The sequence below is a fragment of the Strigops habroptila genome, chromosome 5, assembly GCF_004027225.2.
Source record: "Strigops habroptila isolate Jane chromosome 5, bStrHab1.2.pri, whole genome shotgun sequence".
Lineage (NCBI taxonomy): Eukaryota > Metazoa > Chordata > Aves > Psittaciformes > Psittacidae > Strigops > Strigops habroptila.
Window position 1 is genome coordinate 49,576,129 of NC_044281.2, and position 19,902 is coordinate 49,596,030.

At 38.7% G+C, this 19,902-nt stretch overlaps 1 protein-coding gene across 1 annotated transcript in view; it reads right to left on the bottom strand.

The window, feature by feature from the left end:
• MGAT5 (alpha-1,6-mannosylglycoprotein 6-beta-N-acetylglucosaminyltransferase) overlaps positions 1-19,902 on the bottom strand; it is a 135,062-nt gene that overhangs the window by 65,488 nt on the left and 49,672 nt on the right. Inside the window, 2 exon segments of the mRNA XM_030487180.1 lie at positions 14,230-14,401; positions 17,709-18,097. Of these exon segments, the coding sequence (XP_030343040.1) occupies positions 14,230-14,401; positions 17,709-17,946 (410 nt within the window). The 5' untranslated portion in view covers positions 17,947-18,097.

Here is a 19,902-nt window from a genome sequence, read left to right on the forward strand (position 1 = left end):
TAAAAGACATCCGAAACCTATGATATAACATAGATGCAGCCAACCCCAGGGAAAGTTCAACTTTCAGCATCATACTGAACTTAGGGTTGAAAATCTGAATGTCTGGCAATTCTATTCAAACAATCTTCTATCACTTTCACTTGCTTTTAACAAGTTATACTTGTCATGCTCAAATTTTTTTGCCCCCCCCGGCTGCAATATATAGATTCAAACAACTGTACTTAGCAACTTTCAGAGAGTAAGAACAATTATTAAACCCTTAAAGTTATATATTATTAATGTATTCAACACCATTTCCATATACCTTTCCTCTGCAACATACTTATTAGGAGTATCCTTCCTCCATCACTACCCACCAATCACCATGACAACACTACCATTCACTTGACTCTTGGCTGACCACTGATATGGAATCAGTTAAAAAAATAGTTCTTGCCCAAAAGCATTATTTGAAACCAAACCAAATTTTTGATTGGCACTACAGAGGAACGAAGTGAAGGTGAGAATGACAGTCCTCTGGAGGCTGCAGCTGCAGGATACCTGTTTGCTTTTGTCATGCACAAACACAATTTCTGCATGCAAGTGTGTTTTGTAGATGGGCAGTGATCTTTGCTACTGTTCATTTTCACAAGGTTTTACAGGATCCCTGTATTCGCAAGATCTCTTCTTCCAAGTCACAATTATACCAGCCATACACTTCAACAGCTCGCATAAGCTGTCACAGGCCTGCATACAGATACCTTCCAAGTGGAAAGTCGACCATCCCAGCTCCCAGTGTTCCTGTCCATACCAAGAAGTTAAAAGCAAGAGCCAGACATTTATGTCAGCAAAAGCTGTAGATTTTCTCAGGCTCCTGGTCTCCCCTGTGGCCAACTGCACTAGGGCTTTTCCAAAGCAGTCTCACTCTTGCTCATACATACTGATGTCTCCAGGATAATCTATATGGATAGGGAACACAGAAGACTAATGCCCACCTTTATTACCTCTAACCATATTGAAATGCTTGGTGAAGTATTAATGTCTCCAGTAGTATTTTCAAGAGTGCCTGACATTTTTCCCTCTCCTTGCCAGCCATAAGACTTTGATCATCCTTGCCAGCTAGAAGCTGGGTCTTCTTAAACAGGAATCCAGAGGTGAACAAATCTTGCACATCCCATGGACAGGTGGGACCTACCTCAACCAGGTACCAGCAATTTACACTTCTGAATGTTTCACAAAGTCAAGGGAGATGAAGCAAGTGGAACCCTGGGAATGCTGACCTACACATTTGGATCTTCCAAAACATGAAAAGCAAGTATTAAAAAACAAGTAAAGACTTCAGTGTTTTTCATCATTTGGAGGTGATGAAAAAACCCCACACCCTAATACCTTATGAAGATTCGCTAAAAAGGTCTGGATAAAAGTGCTATGCTGCTACCGAAATCACATTGGATAGTTCTTTCCTGAAGGGGAAAAATACATTATTAAGCCAGACACTGAAATCACTTTTGTTGGAAAATAGTATTTGAGAAACCACATGGATTTTCATCCCTAATTAGGATTTATGTAATTTAAAATGCAAGTTCTAAGATCTTTTTTCCCAGCCAAACCTTAGAACTTACAGCCAAAACCGTTAGAAATACAGCAACTGTCAAGTCAGTACAACGCAACAGTAGTAAATACACACATTTTTTTAATCTTAAGCTTTTTGTGAGCCATGATACTAATTTCTATTCTACAGGCACCTAAGTGTTTTTGAAGTCATGCACAGCTTATCTCCTCATGACTGCTGTTATGCAAAGGCACAATTATTAAACATTTATCTCATATGTTGTTACATTAAAGGTCAATGCATTGACAAACTGAAAATATGAATTTGAGCATATTATAAACCTAAGAGCCCACACTTGTTACAGATTATCCTGTAAAAATACAGAAAATATTGATAAAACACCAAAAAAATCTAGATTTAAAAAACTCTTTAAATACAGTGCTCTGTGAGGTCCTGGGACGCTCAATATATTGAAGACATTCAAAATATAACTAACAAACTCCATCCCCGTGTTTAGAAAGGAGCCATATGTTCACTTCGCAAACGCCTGTGGCTGTTTAATGATACAGAGCTCTACATCGGAGATCGTTAGTGCACAGCAGGTGAAACCAAACTTGTGAACAATCATCGGTTATTCCAGTGCGAAGTCTGGCACGTTAGCATGAATGAGAAGATTTAAGCTAAGCCACCTAACCTTGCACTGGAAAAGATACTTCTCCCTTGTTGCTCTATATGAGCAACTATACTGGCTAAAGACTCAGGCCTTTGACATCATTCTCCTTAAACACCAGTTCACAGGTGCAGGTCTTCATTGTCTCTTTCAGTTAAACTCTATGTCCACAGGTTTTGTTTGCTTTAGTGAAGATCTTACAACACCCAAGAGAGAATTATGTGGTTAAAAGCACACAGTCTGGGATACAGAATCGATTTTTTGTTTGCTTCCTAGTTTACTCTTTAGCAAAACAGTAAAAATAAGCAAGAGAGAGTGCCACATGCACCATTCTGTCCTTTTCCTGTATTGCACATCCTTCAGATAATATGCTTTGTAATGGGCTAAAATAAATTTCTCCACCAGACAGTTAGGAAGTCTAGAAATATCCACTAAGACAGTAAGCTGCATAACAATTGGTAGTTACTCAGCAGTGATTGTTGTTTGATAGCTATTCTATTTGTCATACAAGTTTTAAAATAGCAATATTGGTTAAAACAAATGAAAAAGCTACAATACTGCTGAGATTGCAAACTGTGACACCAGCAGCCTATCTAGTCTGCTAAGGATCAACTTTTCATTTTTCAGAGAATGGAAATATCTTGAGAATCTAACATGACACAAATTTCATATACTTGTGAACCTTGAGGCTAAGCCCCAGATTTTTAGACTAGTGCAAAAAAGCAGATTAGAATATCTTTTGATGACATATAGCACAGATAATAGCTCAACTCAAACTGTTTCCAATCACCAGATCTCATAAAATCAGGAACCTCCTTAGTATTAAAAGGACAGAGTAATCATATCCAACCAAGTCTATTTACCAATTTTATCTCTATTTGTTCTCTTTCTGGTTTTGATCATTAATAAAAGTACTATTCTTACTTAAATTCATGGAACCCTGTTTCTATTTCAGTTCAGAAATCTAGTATCTACAGTTAGACACACATTGTAGTTAGGACTGGTTTAGTTCGCGTAAGGTCTCCTTGCCCTTCTCCCACTAATTAGCACATTCTTAAATTTAATTCACATTTTTCATCTCCAGCTGGTAAGATTTCTTTAAAAGAGAGAATTTGCAATGTGAGCTGAAAGTACTATCAACATATTCAGTGTAACAAGCTAAAGGTTTCAAGATTTTAAATGCAGAGCACAGAACGCTTTCTACCAACATTTTAGAAACTTCAGTAGCAAAGCATTGGTATGATTTAAAGAAAAATTAACTTTTCTGCTGCTCAATCCATCCTCACAACAGCTGTGCTGCTGTGTTCCATTAACGTTACTGAAATCAATGCAGGGTTAGGAGAATTCAAGTAGTAGTCGAGTGGTTTATCAAAATGCAGCCCAGAGGACCACTGACAGCCCCCTTCAGCATTACTAATACAGCTTAGCCCTGCAGCAGAAAATATTCACATGTGGTCTTCTGCACAGTCATTACACTGTGGTGCAACAGTGAGGGCTTGAAACACACAATTCTCCCAGCTCCATGCTACTGCCCTTGTGGAGGAAAATGGACAACAAAATGGGAAAACTTCTTAATATTAATATTACAGTATGGAAAAGTAATACAATGAATAAGGCACAGTAAATATGATTAAAGCAAAGCATCAACCCTGGGAAAACTGTACTTCGCTATTAGAACCAGTGCAGCCCATATCCTGTTACACCCAGTACACACTGACGTTCTGTTGGGGACAACTAGTTGTTTTTTAAGCATGAATGTCGCGGTTTAACCCCAGCTGGCAACAAAGTACCATGCATGCTGATTCCTCCCCCCACGGGTTGGGGAGGAGAATCAGCAAAAAAAAGTAAACCCCATCAGTTTGAAATAAGAAGAGCTTCATAACTGAAATTAAGTAAAATAATAACAACAACAACAATAAGAATAATACAAGGGAGAGTGGAATAAACCAAAAGAAAAAAAATCTAACTGATGCACAATACAAACCCCCACTGACTGATACCCAGCCCGACCAAAGCAGCGATCTGCCCTTCTGGGTAACTCCCCCCAGTTTATACACTGGGCATGACGTGCTGTGGTATGGAATACCCTTTGGCTAGTTTGGGTCATCTGTTCTGGCTGTGATCCTTCATGGCTTCTTGTGCACCGCTTCACTGGCAGAATATGAAGAAACTGAAAAGCCCTTGATTTAGAGTAAGCATTACTTAGCAACAACTAAAACATTGGTGTGTATCAACATTATTCACAGACTAATGCCAAAAACACAGCCCTGTACAGCTACTAGGAAGAAACAAGGATACATTACCATATGGAATATTTTACATACTAAGTCTAACTAAAAGAAAAGCCTAACTGCAGTCTTCTTAAGAACAGGAAGACAGCTTTGGAAATTCAAAACAATATGCAGCATTTTAGGGTTTTTTAATCCAGTTTGTCTCTGCAAAGTACAGAACTATGGGGCAAACCATGGTTGCAGACTGTTAAAACTAATAAGGCTGTGTAACAAAGTTCTTCAAAAGAGACCGATGGAAGAAAATCAACCAATCATGAAGTTACCAGAGTCTTCCTCCCCACCTAAAAGGCTTCAGTGTGTCCAGCCCCAAGACTTTTAAGGAGGACATGGAATACCATGACAAAGGTCCTTCTCACCATAGTAATGTTAAAAAGAAAAGCCTGCTTGCAGCATTGCTAAAGCTGACTTGTCAGCCTGCCTTGCTACATATTCACAGAGCATGCCAGATATCTGACAGGCATCCAAGCCATCATGTCTTAAATGACAAGTAAATACTGAAGTCTGCATCCTAATGAGTGACTTCAAAGATGTTAACACTAAAGTTGTTAAAAGAGAACTCAACAGCCAATACAGCAGAACAAGTTAATGCATAAGGCAGAAAAGCTATAGGAACTTTGACAGATACACCAAAAATATCCTCCCTTGCTGAGCAGTGCTGCATACAGCAACCAATATACTTAACTATAATGATACTTAACTGTTCTTAGTCTTAGAAACAGTTCTCCAAGTACCAGCCATATATAAGGAGAGTATGGAGGAGGATTTAACGTGAGCCTTCACTTGCTCATTTTTATGGGATCAAAGAAACACGATTAAAATCTTCTGAAGTGCACTTTTCAAGGCAAAAGAACATTTTGTAAACAACCAGTCTGGCATAGTTCTGGTGCAGTTTACACTATTGGAGGTGTTTACATGGTTACACTTAGCAAAAAACTTAGCTTTTCACTGAACAAGCACAGTAGAGGGATGACAATGGCCTCAGAGCACCTTGGCCCTTGGTTTAAATCACATTTTTATTTAAAAAAAAATTGTTTTGGCAACATGCATATTCCAGAATTAACACCACTATTATTAAAGCCTGAGGAATTGAAACAGTTTCTTTCAGTTTGCTTAAATCAAGTTTTTCCCATAGCTGCCAGAAGAACACAGAAAGAGTTCACAATTTGGAAAAAAAACCACCCCCAAACACAGCCCAAAGCAAACCCAACCCACAACACATAAACCCCACACCCCTTGCTTACACCCCCCCCAAAAAAAATCCCTAAAAAAACCCCAACCCCAAACCAAAATCACATGAAGAAAGAAAACAGAGTACTGATTCTTTGATGTTTGTGCAAGCAGATTGCCTTATCTGATGAAATATGCTTAGTGCAATACTGTCCCACAAAATCAAGGATTTAATTCATAGATATCTTAAGAAAGAACAACTCTTAAAAACCAAGTTGCCTAAACCAAGCTGATCTTGTGCATGCCACATGGAACCAAGGATTCAGCTACATCAGATGCAGCCATGTAGACAAGATCTGCCTGAAAGTGCCATAGTTTCATATTCCCCATTTCTGTTTAATCATGTCCTAAACAGCAACTTTAAATTTACCCAGGGTGTTATTTGTGGTGGTGGCTCAAAGCTTCCTGTCCTAAAGGCTGATGAAAAGTCTTAAGGCACCCAAGATTTAGATGAATACTTTCTTGTGTGTACGGAAATATATTACTTCCCACAAATGCAGCTTTTCTGATACAAATTGGATAAATAAAGACAGAGGACAGAGGGAGGGAGAGAAAGACGGAGGAAGGTGGGAAGAAGGAAGGAAGCAAGCAAGCAAGCAAAGGAAGGAAGACTTTATTGCTTCTGAGACCAATCAGCTGAAGCCTTATAAGCATCCCTACTAACAATTCACTCTTTCATAAAGGAAATGGAGGTTCTGAAAAAGCAGTTGAAAATTGTCAGTATCAAAACAACCAGACTGTTCAATGTCTTTGAGGAGGGAAGAAGAAAGAGGAAAGTATAGAATCATAGAACAGTTAGGGTTGGAAAGGACCTTAAGATCATCTAGTTCCAACCCTCCTGCGATGGGCAAGGATGCCTCACACTAGACCATGTCACCCAAGGCTCTGTCTAACCTGGCCTTGAACACTGCCAGGGATGGAGCATTCACAACTTCCTTGGGCAACCCATTCCAGTGCCTCAGCACCCTCACAGTAAAGAACTTCTTCCTTTTATCTCACCTGAACTTCCCCTGTTTAATTCTAAACCCACTACCCCTTGTCCTACCACTAAAGTCCCTAAGGAAGAGTCCCTCTCCAGTAACTTTTTAGGCCCCCTTCAGATACTGGAAGGCTGTGATGGGATGTCCACGCAGCCCTCTCTTCTCCAGGCTGAACAGCCCCAGCTCTCTCAGCCTGTCTTTGTATGGGAGATGCTCAAGCCCCCTTATCATCCTCATGGCCCTCCTCTGGACTTGCTCCAACAGCTCCATGTCCTTCTTATGTTGAGGACACCAGAACTGCACACAATACTCCAAGTGAGGTCTCACAAGAGCAGAGTAGAGGAGCAGGATCACCTCCTCTGACCTGCTGGTCACACTTCTTTTGATGCAGCCCAGGATATGGTTGGCTTTCTGGGCTGTGATCACACACTGAAGCTGGCTCATGTTAAGCTTCTCATCAACCACCACCACCAAGTCCTTCTCCACAGGGCTGCTCTGAATCTCTTCTCTGCCCAACCTGTAGCTGTGCCTGGGATTGCCCCGACCCAGGTGCAGGACCTTGCACTTGGCTTGGTTGAACTTCATGAGGTTGGCATTGGCCCACCTCTGAAGCGTGTCAAGATCCCTCTGGATGGCATCCCTTCTCTCCAGCGTATCAACCGAACCACACAGCTTGGTGTCACTGGCAAACTTGCTGAGGGCGCACTCAATCCCACTGTCCTTGTCTCTGACAAAGATGTTGAACAAGGTCAGTCCCAACACTGACCCCTGAGGGACACCACTCATTACTGGTTTCCAATTGGACATTGAGCCGCTGATCACAACTCTTTGCGTGTGGCCATCCAGCCAGTTCTTTATCCACCGAGTGGTCCATCCATCAAATTGATGTCTCTTCAGTTTAGAGACAGGTTGTTGTGCGGGACAGTGTCAAACGCTTTGCACAAGTCCAGGTAGATGATGTCAACTGCTCTGCCCCTGTCCATCAGTTCCATAGCCCCACCATAGAAGGCCACCAAATTGGTCAGGCAGGATTTCCCCTTAGCGAAGCCAAGTTGGCTGTCACCAACCACCTCCTTGTTCTTCATGTGCCTTAGCATGCTTTCCAGGAGAATCTGCTCCAAGATTTTGCCAGGCACAGAGGCGAGACTGACTGGTCTGTAGTTCCCTGTGTCTTCCATTTTCTCCTTCTTGAAAATGGGGTTACATTTCCCTTTTTCCAGTCATCGGGAACTTCACCTGACTGCCATGATTTTTCAAATATGATGGACAGTGGCTTAGCAACTTCATCCACCAGCTCCTTCAGGACCCGTGGATGGATTTCATCAGGTCCCATAGACTTGTGCACATTCAGGTTCTTAGGATGGTCTCGAACCTGATCCTCTCTTACAGTGTGGCCTGAGGTCTTCATTCTCACAATACTTGTGATTTTACACATGGATGGATCTAAAGAGGGGAAAAAAAGCCCCTAACACCTAACCTCCCACTCAAGCTATCCAAGGTGCTCCACAGCTTTGCTTTTTAACATAATCTCTGCAGCTTCACCCTTTAGCAGAAGTCCCATCCTCAGCTCTTTTGGGATTAGAATCAAAGCTATTTGTGATGCTAAGAGTTCATGCTCTATTATTGTTTCACTCGATCCAAAAGAGAAGAGAAGCTGTTTTAGTCTCGGGCTTCCTTCAATAAAGGACTCTGCAAAACTAACTTCAGAGGAAGAAACCAGGTGTAGTACCCACTGCCAGCAGTATGCCTAAAAGCAGTAACGATATGAAAACATAGCACAGTCTGTATACATTAATCATGCTAATTGTCTGAAAGTCTGAAAAGGGAGATTTCTGGTCTCTAAATGGTAACGCAAAAATCAATCAAATAAAAGCTTGAGTTCACCTACTTCAGAGACAGCTGAATTACAGTCCTTGCTACAACCTCAACATTTCCTCCTACCAACTGTTATCACCTTCTTATTACGAACAAGCACAATCCAGATGGATTTTCTTCAGATCCTTTTTTCCGCTAAAAACTCTACACATCACCACAGAGCAATATTTTCCATTGCAGATTTCACCACTGCCACCTCAGTTCTATAGCATGCTTGTTAGACAGAGGTGGAACAATTAAAAAGCAACAAAGCAAAAAACCCAAAAGAAATAAAAAACCCCACCAAAACCCATACCTCCACTTTTATCCATCTCTTGCCAAATGGGGCACATAACTGATGAAGAGACCTTGGTAAAGTGATGAATAACTATTTCCAAACAGCCCCTAAATTTTATGCACTGAGTCATGTTCTTAATATGTTTGAGTGTCTGCCTGAAGTACAATTATAAACCATGGTCAGAGAATATGTTTTACTTAGGCAATGTAATATACCAGCATTATCTCAGGTTTCAGTATGGTAGTAAAGAGGCTACTCTACTGAAAAAGTCATGCGCTCTGTACCAAGTAATATCTATCACAAAAATTGCTTCTTCAGGCTACAGTGGTCAAAAGCACAGGCTAAAAATAGATCAAAACTGTTTTTAGGAAGCCACAAACACTTCTATTAGGCTGTTACAAGAAATAAATAGCCATGATGGCTACTGTTTGGCCAGAGATTATTCAACTTCTGGCTGTATTAATACCCCTAAAGCAAAGTATTTTTTCCAAACTTCTAAATAGTTTGATCATTTCCCATGCCAGTGCCTCCTACTTCCTTTGCAGTCAGGCTCTTTCAGAGAAGGTATTGCTTATTCCTTCATGAAGCGATCTATAATGGATTATCTCAGCATAATACTCCAAGTTATGACGCTTCCTGGTCCAATGCTTATCTGGACTTTGTGGCTCACACTGCCTAACACTTCACACAGTCAAGATTACATCCTGTTTTGTTGAACATATTTTTGGTTTGTTTGGGTTTTTGAGTTTTTGTTTGTTTTGTTGATATTGGTTGGTTGTGGGTTTTTTATTTGTTGGGGGGTTTTTTGCTTGGTTGTTTTTGTATTTTTTTTAATATCTTTGATAGCCAGGTACTTCCTCAATGTTTTTTCTTTTCCTGAAGAAACTGCCCTACTTCATCCTTCTGTTACTAATGCTACCTACAGAAGTTCATAGAATCGTGGAAGGGACCTTCAAGATCATCTAGTTCCAACCCCACTGCCATGGGCTGGGTCTCCTTCCACTAGACCTGGTTATATATACCTTTCACTAAAAAGGGAAAACCCCATTAATGTTAGCATGCCAAACCAGCAACAAAACCCATACAGTAAATAACTTCTTTCTCACACCTTATCTACATATCCCCTCTTCCAATTTAAAGCCATTCCCCCTTGTCCTTCCCTTGTAAAAAGTCCCTCTCCCGTCGGCCCCTTTAGGTACTGGAAGGTTGCTCTAAGGTCTCCCCAGAACTGTCTCTTCTCCAGGCTGAAGAAGCCCAACTCTCTCAGCCTGTCAGTTTTGCTGATCAAAGTTTTAGAAGGCATCTGGTAGCCCTTGCGACATCCCGACTAGAAACAATAGTTACAGTTGTTTGAAAAGGACCTACAGATATCATGATTATTAGGTCTTCTCTCATGCATACAGTTCAGAGGAAATTTTTCATCTGCTTTTACAGCTCTAAGGCTGCAAAGGCTGTGTATTTCTTTATTAACACTGTCATCGAGTTACAGGCATCTGCCCACAAGTAGATCTGTTCCTTAGGGGAACATGAACTACTCATATTTATTTGCCCAGGCAGCTGCAGTGACCACTCTCAAAGTCTGGATAGCTACATCCCAAAAAGAATATAAAAAGTATCAAAAAGTACATAGAAGATTTTTTTTTTATTCATTGGAAAGATGGATGATAGTTTGCATGTTGCAATATCAAGAGACTGTGGTAACTGAAGGTGGGTTTAGCTCAAATGTAGTGCATTAGAAGAAGTAACTTTGCAAGTTTATTAACTGTAAGAAAAAACTTTCCTGGACCAACAGACATTTTGCCATCAAGATGGCAAAGAGTGGGCGAAAATTAAGCACCCTCCAACCTCAGTTCACTAAGAAATGTCAGCATTTTAAACAAACTGATTTTTCAACCACTTTGCAACTGACAAATGTTTCTCAACATACAGTCTTTCACTGTTATCTGGATTACTCCCACAGTCATATTCAAACTGGTATCTGAGCTAAGATAAAAACAACGTATATCTGAAGAAAATATCCATACATTCTAATACTAGAAATATTCCCTTTTTAGACTATTTATTCTAGTTGTCTATACAGAAAAGGTGGACAAGAATGGATTTTTTTCTTAAAAAAGAATAAAAAAAAAAAGCCTATCTGCTCCAATTGCCAGTATCCTTAATGTCACAGAAAAGAATTTTGTAATCCATAAATCTGACTCATGGTCACCTACCAGTTGTGTTTATTGAAGTCAGATAAAACCAGAACCTGGACTGATTTCAGTAACTTTACCCTGAACTAAATCAGGATGCGTGCATTATCACGATCCTCTACCAGTAGCATACGAATACTGTTCTCAGGACTGCTTTCTGAATACAGTAATGTACCTGCTAAAAGAAAATTCAACTTGCAGAGAGGCTTTGTGTGGAGCAATGTTGAATAATCATTATCATCCTGTTCTTCCTAGCTTGCAGATAAGAGAGTCCTATTTTTTTTCCATGAAAGCATTACTAATACTTAAAATACACAATAAAGAAAAGCTCATAGCACATTTAGATTGACAAGCCTAGCCTGCCACAGTAGTCAGTTTTAAATTACAAGAAAAATATAATGCTTTGCTCTTGAGTTTGTGTCCAGTCATAAACAGCAGTGAGGACAAATATTTACAGGATAATCACCTTCCTGTCACTCTAACATGTCTTATTTTATGACTTGTATCTAGTCAGGTAGTGTACAACACACAGTAAATTACACAAGGTCAGTGAGGACAAAATGCAGATTTCAAGATGATTAGTGACTCCATTATTTACTACCAAGGTTTACGAGCAGTTTCAATAGATGCTAAAGTGCAGCTTAAGCCTGCATGAAGCTTCATTTATTTCAGAAAGGCTTTCCATAGATAAAGGGACATGGTTATATAGATTATAGAATCAGGTTTCTATGTACTGTGACAGCTCAATCAAAAAAATAATAAATGGATGAAGTAGCTCCACTGGAAGCAGGTCTCTTCTAGGAATGGGTGCCAACGACACTGCTCTGTTGCACTGATGAATAAGGCTATAAAATGCTTAATTTAATTCAGAGTTTTAACCAGCAACTCCAAGTCAAAAAAAGATTTGCAAAAAAATAAACTCAAGAAGTCTTTATAAAAAAATACTAAAAATATTAAACTTATTGTTGTTAGGATGCTCCATAAATACTAGAGTTGTCCAAACAGAAAGACTGAAATTACTAACACCACCTAACATTAATTTGTCTAAAGTAAGCATTAAAATTTTACAGGTGACAGAGAGGAACAATAATCTTAACATGTTTGCTCTCTGTGACAATTTCATAGTGTAACAGCTGAATATAAAGAAAACCATGAAAGTATCATGTGTATTTGTACACATACATGTTTCAGGTCCAGTAAAATGACAAACTGTTGGATAACAAAATGCCTTCTTCTACGATTTTCAGATTATCTCTATTGCTCTAGCACAATAAAGAAGATGCTGTTGAAATATTACAGGCAAAACCAACACTGCACCTGGTACTGTAATCACAATGTTTACTCACCTAGCTTATTTTCTGAACAATTCCTTCCTAACAGAGGAGATATTTATATTATGATTTTACTGGAATCATACGGCTTCCACAGTTTGGTGTCAGGAAACTGCTATGAAGACAGAAGTAGAAACAAGCTTTTCTTTTCCGTTTGGCTGCCTCTGATCAGATGAGTTTCCACCAACTGCCTCAAATAGATGAACAGTCAGCACTTTAACACAAGGATTAGCTTCAAGCTCCATTTTACTATCCAGCCTGGAGATACCCAAAGAGGTAACACTGTCCAGTCTCCAGAATAACAAAGTAAACAAGCCTTAAGAAATTGTTTCCTAAAGTTTTCTATTGTTGCTGCTTAATACAGTTACTTCAGACATTTTGAATTAGTGTACCAAGAGTCAAAAGTAAAAAAGCTGAAGCTCTAATAAGACCAACAGTGTTCTTTGCCACAGAGCAAGCCCCAAGCAGCAAAAAGCTATGTAAACACGCAAACTGAAAACTCCTACCAAGCTCCTTGAACGTTGCTCACGAGTACAGAAATTGTGAATCTAGAAAACCCCAAGAATAACAAAATTCAATTCACCCTAAGAACTGATGAGAGATGTTTCCAAATCAGATAAGAAAAATGACCTTTTGCCTATAAATGTAAAAGCAACAGCATGAGCTTCCTTCTTCCAATTATCTTCAAATCTATTGAAATAACAGCATCAAGTCTCTCTTTTGTCCAGCTACAGAAAGAAAATATACAGGGATGTTTTTTCATTTTATATGAAAAAAATCCAAAACAGATTGGGCAGACACTGGATTGAGAGCAGCCCCGAGGAGAAGGACTTGGTCGTGCTGACTGACGAGAAGCTCGATGTTACCCAGGAATGTGCACTTGCAGCCCAGAAAGCTAACCGTATGCTGGGCTGCATCAAAAGGAGCATGACCAGCAGGTCAAGGGAGGTGATTCTGCCCCTCTGCTCTGCTCTCGTGAGACCCTGCCTGAAGTACTGCATCCAGCTCCGGGGCCCCCAGCACAAGAGAGACGTGGACCTGCTCGAGTGATTCCAGAGGACTTCCTATGTGTCAGGACAGCCTGTATCTATTTAGACTGGTGGCAGAGCAAAATGCAGGGCAATAGACCAGGCAGGATAAACAATAAGATTCACCCAGTGTACCAACCACATTCACAGCTGGGAACACTAAAGGAACTGAGATGCGCAGGTGAAAAGGCCAGCAAATGCATCCTACCACTACAGGACGACTCAAATGTTTTGAGAAGTTGTAAGGGTAGCAAACAGCCCATTCACTAAAGAAAAAAATTAATGACTTTGAATGATATTTTAAAACATATATTTACTTAAGCTGAAGGTACCATGTAGGTCATTCTCTTTGTGTCAAATTGGAAGAGCTGTTAAGCAGAGTAGGGAAGGACATTTAAAAATCATAATCAGTAACAAAAATACTAAATGTTTTCTTTCAGCTAATAACCAATAAATTGCATATGGTGGAAATGCAGTTCATACCAACTTGAGCAATCAGGCTTAGAGAGAAAATGTTTGCCCAGTTTCTTCGTTCTAAAGTGCAACCTTTTAAAGTATGAAAGTGACTATGAACAAGGTACACTATATCCCTTTGGCAGAGAATTTTATTTTCTTCAATGTGTTCAAGTTACCACAGAACGAAGTCTTCCTCTGTGCTTGTAAACGAGCATTGGACTTAAGATTGCCATTGACATAGGCTAGACTTTGAGTTTGAATTTTGTTTACTAAGACATTCCAAATATCTAACACTGAAAAATCATGTTATGGTGGAGAGAGAAAAATATACAGATTAAATAGTCCATACATACTTTAAACAATTGCCATACCCACCTGCTACATTAAGCTTTTCAACTGCTCCTAAGCTAGGAGCAGGAGTGGTAGTATTGTTGGTAGAGTTTGCTCCTGTTCCATTAAGCACAAGGTTTTCCACCTTGGACTCTAGCTTCCCAATGCGCTGCAAGATATTATCCAACAAGACAGCAAGTGTCTTCTTCAGATCTACAAATGAAAATGAAAAGTTAAATTGCTTAATAATGTGATGCACACTGTCAGAATCAAAAATAGATACAAGAATGAGACTGGAATATATAAAGACACTTCATCAGTGCAAATCTTTGTCATTAGCAGTTCTATGCACTAACATTCCCTACTTTGTTCAGTCTCAGATACAAGTTTCCCTAGACATATTTTATAAAGCACACTGCAACTCATATATATACATATCCTATATTCAAAGCGAAGTGTGAGCCTTTATGGGTACGCACATGGGAACAAAAAAGTGCATGCTTTGTAATAGCTCAAGTAATAAGAAGCTGCTTAAATTATAATGAGTCTGAATCTAAATCCATATTCAAGCACTATCAGAGGAACAGTCTGTGCTCAGCCACTTGGAAACAAAAATCCCCTTCCCAAGAGGGACAGCTTTGCACCAGTACAAAAACCTTCACCTGCATCTCCTCCACCACAGCCAGGTTCTGCACTGACAAAAAAAAAAAAAAAAAAAGAGAAAGAAGACTGAATGTTAAGTTCAACCTTTCTGACAGATACACAAACCACCAGGAATCACCTGTTCCTATTGGCGATCGCCTCTACCTATCTATTTGGTCTGACACAGCCTTTCCTTCACGTGGAAAGCAACAAACAATAACAGAAGTTTGCCTATCAAATGGCCACCCAGAAAGAATTCTCTAATAATTTTTCTTTCCCTTTTCTTTTGTTCAGATTTTTTGAAGTAACCCACACAGTTGGGCAAATTTAAAGAACTGTGGGCAAGAGGGGAAAAATGGACCCCTATCAGACTAAACTGTATAATTATAGTGGCAACAAGCCACAGAAGATGAAATAAAGTATTTTTCTTTGCTTATTTACTCTTGTCTCAAGATTAAAGAATTCAGTGTGATTAATTTACATTATTTCCCCATTTAATTACACAAAATAATTACATGTGTGTATGCTTAATACATTTTCTGCTTTCCACAACTTTAGAATCAAATAACTTTCTGATCTGTAATAGAAAAATCTCTCCATACATCTGAAGATGTATGCCCCTCTGCCACTACACCAGTTGCATTTTTGCCACACCTACTTTGTGCTCTCTTTTCTTTTCATGACTAGTCCAATTCTTGTGCAAATAAGATAGTAAATAAGAAAATGCTATTACTTTTAGAAAGCTTATGTTTCTTTTTTCCAGATAAAAAGAGAGTTATGTTTATTCCATGGAGCCATAAACTAGATTTTTTTCTTTATAGCTGTGTGTTTTCCTCTGACCTTTAAAGATCAGAAGATGGAATCTTAAGCACTAATAATGATCTGGACTCCTTTAAAAGGGGTCCAGAAGTCAATGGTTTAGTGTACAGAAGAAAAGGTATGAGAAACTGCTTGCCAGAACAGAAAAAAAAACAAAACCAAAAAAACCAAACACCTCAAAACCAACCAACTGAAGGCTAGTTTGAGAAGGGGAGGGCAGAAGCACAGATTCATAATAATTTTTGTAAAACAACTGTTTACTGCTACAAAAATCTAATACTCTGTATATATTTGGACTACAACTTTCAAAAGTAAAGTGTTAGATCCAACTATCTGACAGGTGAATATATGGTAGAAAGAAAAAGTGACAAAGTGAACAAGCTATTTAATTACAATTAAGGAATAATTGAAAATCTTTTGGGTGGGTAAAAGCGGCCAAATCAAGCAAACTTAAAACTTATTCTTGAGCATAGAAACCATGACTGTGCTCACCAATACCAATCAGAGAATAAGAATAAAAGCAATCAGCAGGCTAAGTAGCAAGGGTGTTAATTTTCATAGACTAGTGAGCCAACTTCTACCAATTATCATTAATATTAGTCATTAATGTGTTTAGTCACGAATAGTTAACCTGATCATTTGCTATCAACAACTAATTTGATATGCCAAACAGGACAAATTGACTTACTTATTAAGTAATTATCTTACTCAGTTTCATAAAGCATTATTTAATATGATGTTACTCACTCACCATAGCATCTTTGCCTCTAATATTTTAACTAAATACATTACCAATATTTTTCATCTTTCTAAACTCCTCATTTGAAAACACCTGTCCAAACTCAAAATTCTTCTTAGCCATGGAAGCTGAAATTTCTACACAAAACTTAGCTTTACTTTCACAGAACAGTTACAAAGTTTTCAAATGTTTACCCATTTTCAAATGTTCTTTAACTTCTCCTAGGGAACTTGACCACTGTTTGGTGCCAATTCAACTTATTCCTCAGTGGGATTTGAAACGAGAAATGAATATCACAGGCAACAAGCTGTAGGGGGAACTTAGTTTAAGTATATCCTCTACCCTTGGACCTAGCTAGGACACATATTAATGCAGTTACCCTTCAATTTCTGGCAACAACCTGGGGTTTTTTGTTGGGTTTTTTTTTTTCTTCTTTAATTCCCCTCCCATCAAACATCCTTACAAGATAATGGGACACTGATGATGGCTATATGGCAGATAGGGTTTTGTTTTTAAGCCTACACACACAATTCTCTAGGGACCTCTACTTGTTTGGAGATTGATCTAGTACCATGCTATTTAGTTTGTATTGCTCTGTAAGATTACAACACCAGTATAGTTCAACAAATCAGAAGTAACAGAATAAGGACAGCTTTGCTTAAGCAACAAAGCAATATAATTGTTAGCTATGTTTAGGATGATAACCTAAGGCTTAAAGGCAAGCACCTTCACACACTCAAAAAATCTTTTAGAGGAAAAGAGTAAGCATTAAAGCTTCCTGCCGAACAAGGCACTGGAACTCACAGAGAGTTCTCTACCCTGAGGCAAATATATAATATTTGATCTTAATTTAAGATTATTCCAGATAAGTAACCTTAAATGTTAAGTAAACTGACAAACTGACTGAACAAAGAAGTGAAAGGGGAAAGAAGAAATAAACATAGGTCTTTACCAGCAAGGCAAGTTCTTCCACAAGGAATTTCTTAGATCACTGATACACAAACTTAAAGGCCTCCCAAGTTTCACAAAAACAGCAGAAAAGGTTTATTTTAGATCAAGTTCTAACAAATAACCTGACGCATACTAGATACAGCTACTAGACAGATGTAATAAAAATTAGCAGACTACTTATTTTCCAAGTGACTGGAAACGTAAAATTTTTCCCATTTCATATTTACAAGTGAAGGCTCTTTTCTCCATCTGTGCAGAAAATCCACAGTGCAAAGTACTGTCAATTGAGCAGCATTCTGAAATAAAATGTTTGGACAATTTAGACAAAACTTTAATCAGATCACCATGTAATCCAAAGCACACACTTACCGTATGCTGTCACTGTCCCAACATAAGGCCCATCAACCACATTTTTATTTTCTTCAGCTAATGCTTTGATGTATCTTTTGCTGAGATCCAAAATTTGCTCACGCAGGACTGAACTGCTTTCATGTTGTGTTTGCTGCTGAATAGTAAAATGCAGAAGCATCATTCCCCAAATGAAACCAAAAGTCACCAGAAAAAAGCCAAGTTTCTGAGAAGACAGCTTCCATGGAGAGAATGCCATGATTCGCAACAGCTTCACACAGTTACTACAAAAGTTCCTAAAGCATGAAGCCAAACAGCAAGTTCATGGTCCAGGTATATAGATATCACAGAGCGGAACACAGTCTTATTCCAACTCCTTAGTCAACGTATATCCGTATTTCAGTTCCATCCTGTTGTAAGAGGAAAGAAAAGCAGCATTGTTACCACAATATATTAGGTGGTTTTACTAGCTGTAGTAGAACTTCACCCTCACTGGAACAGAACAGAAGCAGACAATATGCTTTCTTTTTAAACGTTTAATTTGTCTCCATCTCTGGCTACTGTACTAGCCAGAGCACAAAGAAGCTGAGAAAAACACTGGAAAGACAATGAGAAGAGGGAGCAATGCGCCTGAGCAGGTGTAGAACACCTCTCAGTATCTGGATAAAATTCAATGCTTGAAGTGGTTTCTAAGCTGAATTTCAAGGTAAGGCTGCTTTTACATATTTTTTTTTTATGTGAACACAAAACTCTGTGATGTTGCCAGTGCGGCAATTTAAGACAATTCTCAGCATAATTCAGTTCTCAGAAAACAAGTAATTTTAGCTGGCAGTGACACTGCTCAGAGTTCCTGGCAAGAGCTATGGCATATGGTTAGATAGGTGATCAGGAACTCAGACTCCCTCAGGGGTAAAGAAGAAAAAAGAAACGTACATTATTTAAGCCAATACACTCTCCTGGCTTACAGTGCAAGCAGTCAGAAGGCTGAAATAATCTCCTCTTTCCCCTGTGTGGCCTCTGCCATGCACAGTTACTCTTTATTCATAAAACATAGTCCTATGAGTTTGCCGTTTACAATCAAATTCAAAACACATACATCTAAATGCTACAACATGTCTTTTGTATATAAAAATAATGTTCTCGGAGCTTTTGACACACTAGGGAAAAAGAATTGTGATAATGGCCTTCAAGACACCATAGGACCATCTTTTCATTGTAGACTCAAAGATAAAACCTGGCATAAAGAATCCAAAGGTAAGAAAAGCTCTGTGTGATGAGGGCTGCAGGCAGGGTCCTTAGCATAAAGCCCAGCAAGAAGAAAGGTAATTAAAAGGTAATTAAGCGTAACCTATCATGTTAAAACACATGATTTGGTAAAATGTTATCCTTTTAACTTCATAATGGTCCCAGAAAGGATTAGAGAACATAATGTTCCCTTCCATTCTGCTCTAGTACAGATAATGCAGATGTTACTCTGTTTTTTAATAGGATAATTACACAGATGCCTGCTAGCAGTGCTCCCTGTTTATTAAAATTCCCTTTAGATTTTCTGCTTTCAGTTGAATCAGCAGTTCTGCAGAGGGACAGAAATACCTTTGGACCACTTATCTTCCAACACGCCTTCTGTGTGAGTTTAGCATTATTGACTATTATCGATTGTAGAAGTGAACGTGCATTACATAGTACACTAACATCAGACAAGGCAGCAACTGTACCACGCATGTACGTTGCTAAAAGAACAATTTGTAGCCATTGTTTGCTTAAGGAGGAATGGTGCAGAAAAATGAATTGCAAGTACCATGAAAAAGATTACAAAGCCCTCAAGTTGACCTTTTCCACACTTAAAATGTCTCAATAAAGAAAATAATTAGTATCAATAGAGAAAATGAAGGACTCTGTTTAATGCTGCTCTCCATAAAAGTTAATTTTCTAAGGAATGGCAGAGGGAAGTTTTACTTCTCTCAGTTTATGTAACTATAGCCTTGGGACACTCCTGGACTGACTAAAAAGTAGAGTATTGTTATTTCATTAAAACCTGGGTGTTTTACTATTCTTTGCAATATCTGGTCTGATAAAATATAGAAAAAAATCATAGTTTAAAACAACATCATAAAAAGAAATTGGAAATTTTCTGTATAAAATCCTTCAGTGACTTTAATTTCAAGTAAGAATTGACAGCGTCCTCTATAGCAATAAGATTTGCAGTAATAACAGT